This window comes from Mobula hypostoma, chromosome 4, assembly GCF_963921235.1.
Source record: "Mobula hypostoma chromosome 4, sMobHyp1.1, whole genome shotgun sequence".
Classification (NCBI taxonomy): Eukaryota; Metazoa; Chordata; class Chondrichthyes; order Myliobatiformes; family Myliobatidae; genus Mobula; species Mobula hypostoma.
Genome location: NC_086100.1, coordinates 149600629 through 149615407, shown reverse-complemented (window position 1 = coordinate 149615407; position 14779 = coordinate 149600629). Strand labels below are relative to the sequence as shown.

Genomic DNA, 14779 nt, shown 5'->3' with positions numbered 1-14779 from the left:
CCAACTATAGAGTCCACTATTATTGCTGCCATCCTTTTCCGTTCCCTACCAATCTGAGCCACAGGGAGGCTGGAAGTCTCCTGGAAATTCCACATCTGACACACAGGACAGACACTGGTCCTGCAGACATACCCCTCCATTCTTTCAAAAGTTAAATAAGAAAAGGAAATAAGAAATAAACCTACCTGTTTATCTCACCTCTACCTGTTCTGGCCAAAGCCTGTTGGGCCAAAGCCTTACAATTCTGACTCAGGTCGCTCCGCTAGACGGTACCTCTCTTTTATGGAGACTGGGTTTTTCAAGCTCCACTACAGACCTTCACAGGAATGCTTCTACTGTATCTGTGCTGCTGACTGATCCTCTGAAATGTTAACAGCAAGGAATTTAAGTTGATCACCCTCTCCACCTCTAATGCAACGGTGAAGACTAGCACATGGACCTCTGGTTTCCTCCTCCTGAAGTTAACAATCACCTCTTTGGTCTTGCTGACATTGAGTGACAGGTTGTTGCTGTGGCAATACTCAGCCAGATTTTCAATATTCTTCCTAAATGCTGATTTGCCACTTTTTAATCATCTAACAATTGTGCTGTTGTTGGCAATCTAAAATAAGGCACTGGAGCTGTGTTTAGCCTCACAGTCATAAGTATAAAGTGAATAGAGCAGGGGGCTAAGCACACAGCCTTATGGTATATCTGTGCTGATGGAGATTGTGGAGGAGATGATGTTGCAATTCAAACTGGCTGTGATCTGCATGTGAGGGAACTGAGGATCCAATTGCACACAGAGGTATTGAGGCCTAGGACTTGAAACTTATTGATTAGTTTTAAGAGGATGATGGCATTGAATACCAAGCAGCAATTAATGAAGGACATCCTGATGTATGTATCTTCATTGTACAGCTACCCAGGATTGAGTGACGAGCCAATGAAATTACCTCTGCCTTTGACCTGTTGTGATGGTAGGCAAATTGGAGCAAATCAAGGTCGCTTCTCAGGTAAGAGTTAATATGTTTCTTGACAAAGGACTTTATCACAGTGGATATAAGAGCTACTGAACAATAATCTTTGAGGCAGGTTACCATGTTCTTGTTAGGCACCAGTATAATTGAAGACTGCTTGGAGCAGGTGGGTACCTCAGACTGCTGAATTGAGAGATTAAAGATTTTGATGAACACCCCAGTCAGTTAATCTGCACAGGTCTTTTGTAATCAGCCAGGTTTCACATCTGGGACCAATGCTTTCTGTGGATTCACTCTCCTGAAGGATGCTCTCACATTGGCCTCAGAGACCGAAATCACAGGGCCATCGGTAGCTGTGAGTTCATGAAGATGCCTCCATGTTTTCATAGTCAAAGCAATCATAAATGGCATTGAGCTCATCTGCAAGCAAAGTCTTGTTGTCATCTATGTTGCTTGGTTTCCCTTTGTACGAGGTGATAGCATTGAAATACTGCAATAGCTGTCGAGCATCCTTCAACAATTCAAGTTTGGTCCAGAGATAATCAATTGCATGTGAGATAACTTTCTGGAGATTGTACCTATACTTCTTGCATGTAACTTGGTCACCAGACCTGAATGTCACTGACCTGGCCGTCAGCAGATTGCAGATCTCATGATTCATCCACAGCCTCTGGTTAGGAAAGACTGAATGATTTTGTGTTTTTATAAAGTCTGCGACAACAGTGGTGTATTCGTTCAGACACTCTGATGAGTACTTTAACCTCTACCTGTACACAGGTAGCAGCAGAACAGCGAAGTGATCAGGTTTCCCAACACGTAGTTTAGGAATGGACCAGTAGGCATTCCTAATCGTAGTGTAACAGTGGTCAAGTGTGTTGGGAACCCTGGTGCTGCAGGTAATACGTTGACGATAATTTAACCAACTAGAAGCTTTTTCTCTTAATGATCCTGCTTTGAAATGAGAGGCAGGCAGAAGCAAGGATACACTCTTCGACCTGAGGTTATAGCTGAGCAGAAACGAAATGATAGAAAAATAATAGAATACCTTGCAAATTTACCCACGTTCACTAACAGGCACATTCACCAAACACAAAGAGAATAATAAAAAGATTAGATTAGATTAGATTATGAGGACACTCAGTCCTCATTTATTGTCATTTAGAAATGCATGCATTAAAAAATGATACAATGTTCCTCCGGTATGATATCACAGAAACACAAGACAGACCAAGACTAAAGCTAACAAAACCACATAATTATAACATATAGTTACAACAGTGCAAAGCAATACCGTAATTTGATAAGAGCAGACCATGGGCACGGTAAAAAAAAGTCTCAAAGTCCCGATAGCCCCAACATCTCACGCAGACGGTAGAGGGAAGAAACTCTTCCTGCCATGAGCTTCCAGTGCCGCAAACTTGCCAATGCAGTAACCTGGAAGCACCCAACCACTCCGACTCTGAGTCCGTCCAAAAACTTCAAGCCTCAGAGCAGCCCTCCAACACCGAGCACCGAGCACTTCGACCCCGGCCCCAGCCGCCAAGGATTCAGGGCCTTCCCCTCCGGAGATTTCAGATCACACAGTAGCAGCGGCAGTGAAGCAGGCATTTCAGAAGTTTCACCAGATGTTCCTCCGTGCTCTCAAGTCTGCCTCCATCAAATCAGAATTGCGCACGGCCTCCTACTTGACAGATTACAGATATTCATCACCGGAGAGGTTGCGCGCGCTGCGTCACACCGCCATCTTCTCCTCCTACCGACTGAGGTATATTTTGAATATTCAAGGTGCAGGTTAACATAAGCTACTGAAAATCTAGGGCTAAAGTTTTGCTAGAAGAAGTCAAAATCGAATACCATTGACTTCCTTCTTCTGTGAATAAGCTCAACTGCTTAATGGGGTAGTCTGGCCAGAAAAGTTTTAAATATTAGATTTGAAAAAACCTGAAGATTTGGAAATTTTCAGGAGCCTGTACATTACGACTTAAGACTACATTGGCTATTGCAGAATTACAAACACAGTGTTTACTCTGAGGACATTGGTCCATTTGTGCCTATGTTCTGGGTCACCCAACATCCAGAAGAGCTGGCCCAGACACTTCTGGCTGCAGTTCTCTCTAGTGGAACTTAACTTACCTGGCCTAACTTGTTCATCTTACATTGTCATAGATTACATATCTTTTACCTGATTCTGGGAGGATTTAGAACTTGGGGAACCTTTAATACTGACAAAATGACATTAGACAGGATCTGTATTGATGTCTTGGATACAATATCTGACAGCCTTTGTCTTATAATCAGTAAGGCTCCCTCATTGATAGCATTTTAAGAAAAAGATTCTGAGCTACATACTGCAGTCACTGCCTCCTATCTCTGTCTGTGAGTTCAGTCTGATGTCACTTGCAGTACATTAGTCACTCATGCCAGGTCGTCAGGTTTGTGGAAAGGGGTGCACGAAGGGAGACACTCTGAGAAGTAATTCTATTCCTCCTTCCCCTGTGTTCACCTCCACTTTCTGGCAATCATTCCTACTGTACGACTGCAGCTGTCCTGGGGAAAGTCCTCCAAACACAGATTCACTTCCCAGAGGTCAGTGCCACATTGACGCAGGAAGTGTGGATTCTGCGACCTTCCCCTACGGGAAAAACACCGGTTCCAGTTAAATAGACAAACCTGCGTGCTAATCATCACAACATTAAATTTAATGCATTTCTGTGCAATCTCACAATTTTTTCAAGTTAACTGAGTGGACCTTAGTTCAGAGCTTAAAGTAAATTTATTATCAATGTACATATATGTCACCATATACATATGGTATCTCACCATATGAGATTAGTTTTCTTGCTGGCATACTCAATAAATCCAAGACCCATAATATAATCAATGAGAGACAGCACCCAAAAGGGCAGATAACCAGTGTGCAAATGACAACGTACTGTGTAAATATGGAAAGAAAGAAAAAATAAATAATAATAATAAATGAACAATAAATACCAAGAACAGGAGATGAAGAGTCTTTAAAATTGAATCCATAGGTTGTGGGAACAGTTCAATGATGGGGCAGGTGAAGTTGTGTGAAATTATCACCTCTGGTTCAGCAAAATGGTTGAGAGGTAATAACTGTTCCTGAACCTGCTGGTGTGTGTCCTGAGGCTCTCATACCTTCTTCCTGATGGTAGCAGTGAGAAGAGAGCCCGTCCTGGGTAGCGGGGGTCCCTAATGATGGACTCTGCTTTTCTGTGACAATGTTCTGTGTGGTACTAAATAGTGAGGAGGTCTTTACCCATGATGGATGACCATATCCACTACTTTTTGTTGGGTTTTCTGTTCAAAAGTATTGGTGTTTACCAGTCAGTATATGAAGTTTGTTGAAATTTTAGATATCATGCTCAATCATTGTGAACTTCTAGGAAATTAGAGGTGCTGCTGCGCTTTCTTCATCATTGAATTTACATGCTGGACCCAGGACAGGTGCTCTGAAATGATAACTCTGAGAAATTTGAAGTTGCTGACCCTCTCCACCTCTGATCCCCTGATGAGGACTGGCTCATGGACTCTGGATTCCTCCTGAATTCAAGTCAAGTCACTTTTATTGTCATTTTGACCATAACTGCTGGTACAATACACAGTAAACACAAGACAATGTTTTTCAGGACCATGGTGCTACATGAACAATACAAAAACTACACTGAACTATATAAAACAACACAAAACTACACTAGACTACAGACCTACCCAGGACTGCATAAAGTGCACAAAACATGCAGGCATTACAATAAATAATAAACAAGACAATATGCACAGTAGAGGGCAGTAGGTTGGTGTCAGTCCAGGCTCTGGATATTGAGGAGTCTGATAGCTTGGGGGAAGAAACTGTTACATAGTCTGGTTGTGAGAGCCCGAATGCTTCAGTGCCTTTTGCCTGATGGCAGGAGGGAGAAGAGTTTGTATGAGGGGTGCGTGGGGTCCTTCATAATGCTGTTTGCTTTACAGATGCAGTGTGTGGTGTAAATGTCTCTAATGGCGGGAAGAGAGAACCCAATAATCTTCTCAGCTGACCTCACTAACCACTGCAGGGTCTTGCGATCCGAGATGGTGCAATTTCCGAACCAGGCAGTGATGCAGCTGCTCAGGATGCTCTCAATACAACCTCTGTAGAATGTGGTGAGGATGGGGGGTGGGAGATGGACTTTTCTCAGCCTTCGCAGAAAGTAGAGACGCTGCTGGGCTTTCTTTGCTATGGAGCTGGTGTTGAGGGACCAGGTGAGATTCTCTATCAGGTGAACACCAAGAAATGTGGTGCTCTTAACGATCTCTACGGAGGAGTCATTAATGTAGAGTGTCCTCCGTGTCCTCCTGAAGTCAACAACCATCTCTTTTGTTTTGTTCACATTCAGAGACAGGTTGTTGGCTCTGCACCAGTCCGATAGCTGCTGCACCTCCTCTCTGTATGCTGACTTATCGTTCTCGCTGATGAGACCCACCATAGTCGTGTCATTTGCAAACTTGATGATGTGGTTCGAGCTGTGTGTTGCAGCACAGTCGTGGGTCAGCAGAGTGAACAGCAGTGGACTGAGCACACAGCTCTGGGGGGCCCCTGTGCTCAGTGTGATGGTGTTGGAGATGCTGCTTCCAATCCAGACTGACTGAGGTCTCCCAGTCAGGAAGTCTAGGATCCAGTTGCAGAGGGAGGTGTTCAGGCCCAGTAGGCTCAGCTGCTTGGGACTTGCTGACATTGAGGTATGGATTGTTGTTGTGGCACGACTCAGCTCGATTTTCAATCTCCCTCCTATATGCTGATTTGACAAACCACCATCGATTTGGCCAATGACAGTGGTGTTGTCAGCAAACTTAAAATATAGCATTGGAGCTGTGCTTAGTCACATAGTCGAAAGTGTAATGCAATTAGAGCAGGGGGCTAAGCACACAGCTTTGTGGTGCACCTGTGTTGAAGGAGATTGTGGGGGAGATGTTTTTGCCAATTTGAACAGACTAGGGTCAGTAAGTGAGGAACTTGAGGATCTAATTGCAGAAGTTATTGAGGCCAAGGCCTTGAAGCTTATTGATTAGTTTTGAAGGTACGATATTATTAAATGCTGAGCTGTAGTTGATAAAGAGCAGCCTAAGCATCTTTGCAGTCAGATGTTCCAGGGTTGAATGAAGAGCCAATGAATTGGTATCTGCTATGGAGCTGTTGTAATAGTAGGCAAATTGGAGCATATCCAAGTTGCTCCTCAAGCAGGAGTTGATAAGTTTCATCACTAACCTCTCAAAACACTTCATCACAGTGGATGTAAGTACTACTGAACGATAGTTATTGAGGCAGGTCACCACAGTCTTCTTTGGCACCGGTATAATTGAAGCCTGCTTGAAGCAGGTGGGTAGCTCAGCCTGCCAAAGTGAGAGGCTATAAATCTCAGTGAACACTCCAGCCAGTTAATTAGCACAGGACTTTAGTACTCGTTTAGGTACCCCATCAGCGTCAGATGTTTTCCTAGCACTGACATGAAGAATCCTCTCACGTCGGCCTCAGAGACTGGGTCACCGGGGGTTTTGTGAGTTTGTGAAAGTTTCTCTATGCTTCGGTGGTCAAAGCGAGTGTTTTACACAGCATATGTTCAGTCTTGCAGAAGAGCGTGAACTAAATTCTAGTTACCAATGTCAATTATAATGGAAAATGACCACTGTAAATAACTAGCTACTGAAAGCAGGAATGCGGGCTCATGGAATTATAGTCTCAGTTCTTTATTATTCCTTAAATTCATTTCAAATGAAAAGTGGGTTTCTTTGCTTGTTTGACCATTAACTGCACACATTAGGTAAAGTGTCAAATTTTTGACTCATGAATTGATATTATACCATAACAATTTAAGTGTTAAAAATTATGTCTTCTATTAACCTAACAGGATTCAAACTTAATCTTTCCATGGATGTGTGAATATTAATGAAAAGTTTCATTAAAATCCACTGATTTCTCTGTAAGTCAATACAGCCCTTTTTTCCACGACAACCACCCAACTACCCATCTGCACTCAGTCGATTTACTAGTACTTGGTTCAAAGCCTTCTATGCCTTACTAATTCAAATATTTGTCTAAAAGCACAAGAGATGCAGCAGATGCTGGAAATCTTGAGCAATACACACAAAATACTGGAGGAGCTCAGCAGGTCGGGCACCATCTGCGGAGAGAAATAAGCTGTCAATGTTTCAGGTTGGGACTGTTTCTTCCTTCTATAGATTGATAGATTATACCGATTTCAGTATTGTTGAAGAGCCTGGTTGAAATGTGTGTGTGAAAGTCTTTAATGAATGATGGAGCAAAGAGAACAATATGTGCTCTGGTACATCAGTGGAGACCTGTGCACGTCAAATGGGCTCTTGTTCAATGGAAAAAAAAGAGAAAGAGTTATTGAGTCATATGTCACAGAAACAGGCACTTGGGCCAACATGGTCCATGCTGAGCAAAATGCACCATCCAAGCAAGTTCTATTTACATGTGTTAGGCCCATAACCTTCTAAACCTTTCCGGTCAATGTATCCATCCAACTGTCGTTTAAAAATTGTTATTGTTTCTGTATCAATTACATCTTCTGGCAGATTGTTATATATACCGTACATACCGCCCTTTGAATAAAAAAAAGGTTGGCCCTCAAGTTCCTATTAAATCTTCGCGCCCCCCCCAACCCTTACTTAAAATCTATTCCTTCATTCCTCAACTCTTGAGTAAAATACTGAGTGCATTCATTCTTTCTGTGTTCCACATAGTTTTATATGCATATGCAGATCTAAAGATTATGACTTTTGTAAGATTGTTAGTTTGGAAACCAGAAATGGTAAGAGATATTCATTGAACACTGAAAAATAATCACATTACAACATATTTTGAACTTTCACAAACTGTATATATTTTACATTTGAGATTTAGATTTATCAAACAAGATATAAAAATATTTTATGCAATCTCATTGGTGCATTTTGCTTTCTTAGCTTTCTTGACTCTCAAAGAAAAAGTCAAATTTGAAAAACTTGCAAAAGGATAAGCAAAATGGCAATATGATTAGTAGAAATTATGTAGACAATTTATTTGTATTCAGCACTAATCTCATTTTCTATCACTCTAAAGTGGAAACAAAAAGAGGAGTAAAGATATTTTTCCTTTATATCAATTGTTCATAATATTGTCACAAAATAAAACCCATGAGCACGCTTAGTCTGAAACTAATGACTTATTCTAATTAGGATTTGATTTAGTAAACCTATTAAAGAGGGACATTAGGATTCATCCTCAGTGTTAAGAAACGAATACACGATACAAAATGGCCAAGCATAGGAGCTTAAAAATGCAAACATGAGGAAATCTGCAGATGCTGGAATTTCAAGCAACACACAAGCATAGGAGCTTAATGGCTTGGGAGGTGGGAGGTAAGTGCAAAAAAATGATCAAAATGCCCACGTCTGTATTACAAACTAGTTATGCAAATATACCTGCATCACTGTCAGACTACTTTAAACGCTGCTTCACTATCATAGAAGTTAGATGGTTCACTCGTTTAAATATAGGTTCCAAAGTAATAATGATCTTGAATTAAGTAATTTAAAGTCCATCCAAATTTGCTACAGCTGACCTTTTAAAATTTAAGAAGTTCCGTTTTTTCTTCCTTGATGGAAGGTCTGAGGAACAAGGATCTTCCTTCTTGATCCGGAACACAAATACTTTCTCCCCTGTATCCGCCATCTTTAACATTTGTCCTGCTCTTTCATTAATTAGTTCAGGATCCTCATCAGGGCGGATTTCAGAAGAACCATGGCTTTGAGAAAAAGACACCTGTTTCAAGAGCTGCAAACGTTTTTTCTTCAATATGCTGCAAATAAATTTCACAAAAGAAGACTTGTATAAGAACTATTAATCAAATAGAAATTGTACATTGTAAAATGCAAGCTTTGGGTCAAGGATACTGACTATGTGAGCTTGGTCCAAGTAACATTGGAAGTTAGTTGGACTAGGTTTGTAACATAGACAAGATTCAGAAGGAGCAAAAAAAAAAAAAGCCCATTCAGGAACTGGGGAGATGGGAGATGATGGTGGTAGTTCACCTGGATGCAATTTACTGCCTTGTAAGTTGCTGGTGGGAGGACTGGAGATCAGGGGCTTAATCAGTTGTCAGGGGTTTAGGTTCAGGGCCTAGGTGATACATTGGGGAATCAGGTGGGCTGTTTGGCAGGATTGATGGGTGAGCAAGACTGAATAATGGGGGTGCAAATAGGGACTCAGTCTGCCCAGAAATGGCCATCTCCTGGACAATGTCTGCTAACTCCTGAGTAAAGTTCCATGAGGAACAGAGCTTTGGGAATGATACCATTAGACACAGAAAATATGAGCAGATGTGGAAGCCATCTACATGCCAGACTGTGGAATAAACCAACCCAGGTCTGATTGGCTGACATGACTAGTGATATCCCGCAGAGGTGCGTGCTGGGTTCACTACTTTCACATTATATGTTTATGATCTGAATCAGTGATTTGAGGGCTTTATGGTCAAGTTTACAGATGATAAGAAGATAGGTGGAGGGGCAGGTAGTGTCGAGGAAGCCGTGAGCGGGGATCAGCTTCTTCCCTTCTGCCATCAGATTTTAAAATGGACTATGAGCTCAAGTAAACTACCTCGCTATTTTTCACTGCTCTCCTTTTGCACTAATTATTTATATATATATTTAAAACACACATAATTATTGCACCAATTATATATATATATTCATACATACTGTATCTATATGAATATTTTTATTCATGTACAATAAGAATATTTTATTGTAATTTAGTTTTTTATTATTATGTTTTTCAACGTACTGCTGCTGTAAAACAACAAATTTCATAACATATGCCAGTGTTATTAAACCTGATTCTGAGTTTCCAGAAGGCCTTGAACAGATTAAGAGAATGGGCAAACAAGTGGCAGATGGAATACTGTGTAGGGGAGTATATGGTCATACGCTTTGGTAGAAGACACTATTTTCTAAATGAGGAGCAAATTCAGAAATCAGAGGTAGAGAGAGACTTGATAGTCCTAGTGCAGGATTCCCTAAAGGTTTACTTACAGGTTGACTCAGTGGTAAGGAAGACAAAAGCAATGTTAGCATTTATTTTGAGCGGAGTGCAATACACGATCAAGGATGTGATGCTGAGGCTTTATAATACATAGGTCAGTCCACACTTAAAATATTGTGAGCAGTTTTGGGCTCCTTATCTAAGAAAAGGTGTGCTGGCATTGAAGTGGGTCTAGAGGAGGATTCTGAGAATAATCCCAGGAAGGAAAAGCTTAATGTATGAGGAGCATTGATTGGCTGTGGACCTGTAGAATGAGATGGGTTTTCATTCAAATCTGCTAAATACTGAAAGGTCTAGATAGAGTGGACATGATGTTTACAACAATGGGAGTGTCTTGGACCAGAGGGCGCAGCTCAGACCAGTAGGATGTCCCTTTAGAATAGAGATGAGGATGTATTTCTTTAGCCAGTGGGTGGTGAATCGGTATAATTCATTGCTACGGACAGCTGTGGATGTCAAGAATAAGGTACATGTAATGTGGAGGTTGGTAAGTTCTTGATTAGTAAAGGTATCAAAGGTTACAGGGAGGTTACAGGGAGAAGGCAGGAGAATGGTGTTGAGAATGAAAATGAATCACCCATGATCTAATGGCAGATCAGACTTGATGGGTCGACTAGCCTAATTCTGCTCCTAAGTCTTATCATCTGAAGTCACTACAGCATTTTACTCTGGGAAAAATCAATTTTTCAAATCCATAGTAAACAATACCATCTAACAAATAATACAAATGTATTTTTTAAACTCCTGTAACACACAGCAGCTGGTCAAACATGGATCATTGGATCATTATGCATAACATCTTCCAGTTATTTACTCAGTCTTACTTGGCTGCACTAAATACAACACTGGAAATAATAACAAAAGGCTCTTGCTTCATATTTATTTCAGGACAACAGTGCAAGTCCATTGAAGTTATACAAGTATTTGTGAAGTTGCAAAATATCCCAAGGCAAATGACAAGAGCATCGTCAAAACAAAATTTAACACTGGGCCTCAATGGAGATTTTATGACAAATAATCAAAGATATCATATAGAGGTAGATTTTAATTCAAAATCTTAGAAAAAAGAGAGAGTTTGAAAAGTTTAGAGAAATCCAGAGTTTAATGCTTTGGTCACTGAAGACAAAGCTACCAATATTGGATTGATTAAATTCAAAGATGATCAATAGGGTAGAACAGGAGATAAACAATATCTGGAAGATCTCAGACAAATTGATAAATGCTGATGGTTAAGCCATTGAAGGGAAATGACAACATGGTTCTGAATTTTAAATTGCAGGATGTGACCAGACCTAAATGGGAGCTAATTCAGGTCATTAAGCCGAGGGGTGATGGATGAAAAGGACTCAGTGATGGTTAAGCATGGCTGTTTGGGATACCCTGTTTGGCCACTTTCATATTGACAGAACTGTTTGGGGATTGCTGCTCGGCACTGCTGTTAGGCTTATGTCAAGTTTACAAAGGGCATCATGAGGCAGCGTTGCTGGGAGACAATGACTTATTCAAGGATATTGGAGGGATTGCAGAAGTTTGGAGCTATGTTTTTTTCTGTTCAAGAATGGCATGGCAGGAGCTGAAATGAGAAAGAAGGGACAATACTTGAAGACATATATAATCGTGGCAGGATTAAACTGTAATGCTTTTAATGGGCTATACACTCACTTTCCTTGTTACAAAATTATCACTTATAACAGTGTTTTAATATAAATCAGTGCATTTGGTATGGAAAAAAAATTTCAAATGTCTCAGCTCTCTTCATCGCTTGTCCCTTCAGTGTCAAGGCAAAATGTTCAGATTTATTCCAACAGTACTTTCCTGACATTTGCACCTTTTTCTTCATTGTTACATCTCTTTTTTTATTTCACTGATCAACCCTGAATGGTTTACAGGTGGAAGGTACATAATGCATTAGCCTGCAACCTTCTGTGATTGCAAGATCAATGGATATTTCTTAATTCTTTGTTTCTTTCACGTTCACTTTGCAACCTCTCTAAAACACTTCCACCACCCAGGGAAGGTTTTCACTAGATTTTAATTAAAATCAGTACAAAAAAGAAATCTTTCTGGCCTTCCCTTTCACATCCAAATGTCGGAACAAATCATAGCTTCTCCTTCAATGTTCACAGTGCCAATAAACACAAGGTGAATAAAACCTTACAATGTATACATGTTAAAGCTAAAGTAAGTGGTGGTCTTTAAGTATACTTATTGGACATTGTAGTCAATTACATAGTTGAGCTGACCAATAAATTTCCTTAATGTAAGTAATTAACTTTGCAAAATAATTAAATGGAATTCATATTTCATTTCTTACCGCATGGTTTTGTTTTAAAAACCTCCACACAGAAACCAAGCAAGTAGATATGAGCTAGTAAAGGTAATTACCTTCCTGTCCTGCCGTAGGGAACATTCATCTTCCCCAGGTTTTCACCAATGAGCTTGCTCCTCAGGTTTAGTTCCAATGATTCCCAAAGTTTCCTGTAGATAGATCAGTAATTAAATTAGACAAATCAAATAGGAATATTATTCCAAAATCATCCATCTTGGCTACCATTTTTTTACTCTTAAGTGTAAGTTGTAAATTTGCAGAACTTAAAAAAAAAAATTAAAAGTTAGAACTTTCTGGTACATGTGGGCCTTGGGAGTGATGCAGTATAAAATCTGTGGAAACATTTTGGAAAATTACATTTAGCCAGCTGGCATGATAGTAAAGTGAGCCAGAACAGGAAAACTTAATGATATTAGAGCAACAAATAACCTGCTGGAGGAATTTAACAGCTTGAGCAACATCTGTGGGGGAGCTACTGAATTTTTCCAGCAGATTGTGTGTCGCTCCAGATTCCATCGTCTGCTGTCTCCGGTGTCTCCAATTTAAAGATATTTATGAGATATAAAGATACACTAAGTTGGAGATGGTAAAGACTGCATCCTAGGCATATCTCCAGTTCGTTGGATGCTGGATCGTACTCATGCTGCCTGCTTTCTCCTTTCATTTCCACCTGGCCGCTGCCTTCTCTTCAGCAATTCACTTGTTCTCTGATTACAGCAGCATCTGCAGCTTCTTGTGTCTCCACTCTTCTCAGTGTGTGTCCTTTCCTTCGTGTTAGTTGAAATTTACGTTTAAGAATTTTTGGTTTCCATTTCAGCAGATTATTCTAACCCTATTTCTTTCCTTCATTTGGTCTTTCTTTTAATCACTGCTGATTTGTGAGTTCTTACAGGTGTAGTGAACAAAACAGCTGTGAATAGTCCATTTAGAATAATTTCTGAAACAAGTTTCATGCTGAACAATAAAGGATGTTGAGAAAAATGGATTTGTATTGGAATGCACAGGAAAAATAAGTAAGGTGAATAAGCAAAGTAATTCATCTAGATATACAAGGGGTGATTGATAAGTTTGTGGCCTCAGGTAGAAGGAGTTAATTTTAGAAAACCTAGCACACTTATTTTTCAACACAGTCCCCTCCTACATGTACACACTTAGTCCAGCGGTCGTGGAGCATACGGATCCCTTCTTTGTAGAACTGGTCCACAGCAGGGGTGATTGATAAGTTTGTGGCCTTAGGTAGAAGGAGATGAGTTACTAACTTCAAATTTTCTGCATTATCACTCAAAGAGATGAACTGCACGTGCATGTAGCGAGAGCATCTTGGACCTCCAGGTAGTCTACAGCAGGGGTGATTGATAAGTTTGTGGCCTAAGGTAGAAGGAGATGAGTTATACAGCTCTCGTTACATGCACGTGCAGTTCAGCGCTTTGAGTGATTATTCAGAAAGTTTGAAGTTAATAACTCATCTCCTTCTACCTTAGGCCACGAACTTATCAATCACCCCTGCTGTGAACCACTTTCTGGAGGTCCAAGACAGCGACGTCTACAAAGAAGGGATCTGAATGCTCCACGACTGCTGGACTAAGTGTGTAAATGTAGGAAAAATAAATGTGCTAGGTTTTCTAAAACTGACTCCTTCCACCTTAGGCCACAAACTTACCAATCACTCCTCATGTAATAAATTCCTTCAAAATACATTAAACAGATACATATAGCCATTTCAATAATATTTCAACAAGTCAAACATAAAATATCACACTTATTCATTGACTCTAAATGAAGTTTCCTACTCACTGGTTACAAATAAAAAAAAATCAGGTGGGATTATGGTCTTGTAAACAACAAGATGTGTAAAATGAGTAGCTGAACCTTAAATAGTAGTTGCCTAGATACAGTATTAAAGTCAGAACTGACTGTAATAGGTACAGATTGGGATCTTGCAAAACAACCCTTAGGACCAGCAGTCTGATGCATGCATCTGAACTTACTTGGCTGCCTTCAGAAGCTCAGTGGTTGTTAGGTTGACAGCTCAAGCTGGTTAGATCAAAGTTGACAAGCTGCATAGCTCAGACTTAGCAGCATCTTATTTTCTATTATTGAGTTCCTGAAATAATATGATCATGTCAAGATGAAGGGCAAGTTGAAATGCTGCTTTCGAATCCCAGGTACTGAGTAGGGTGGCTGCACACTTTCCTCTTTCAGAAGGAGAAAGATGCTGCTTTTAGATCACTTGACATTCTATTAAAGTCAATACGAACAATCCACTTTTCTCAGGCACTTTTCCCAGTTTATGGAGTTCACGTTATTGTACTTTGCTGTTCAATCAACGCTTTTTTCCCCCCCATCAAATCCATCTTATGATGGGGAGGTCAGCTTCTCATCAAAAAG

General features: G+C 40.3%; 1 protein-coding gene across 7 annotated transcripts in view; it reads right to left on the bottom strand.

The window, feature by feature from the left end:
- LOC134345667 (limbin-like) overlaps positions 1-14779 on the bottom strand; it is a 313316-nt gene that overhangs the window by 72906 nt on the left and 225631 nt on the right. For 5 of the 7 annotated variants that reach the window (XM_063046692.1, XM_063046696.1, XM_063046693.1 and 2 more), the window contains 2 exons: positions 12448-12540; positions 6706-8818 (listed from right to left, as the gene is read on the bottom strand). In XM_063046692.1, the coding sequence (XP_062902762.1) occupies positions 8551-8818; positions 12448-12540 (361 nt within the window). In that variant the 3' untranslated portion in view covers positions 6706-8550. Of the gene's footprint in view, positions 1-6705; positions 8819-12447; positions 12541-14779 lie in introns of those variants that run through there. The other 2 variants (XR_010017745.1, XM_063046694.1) reach the window with 1 other exon arrangement.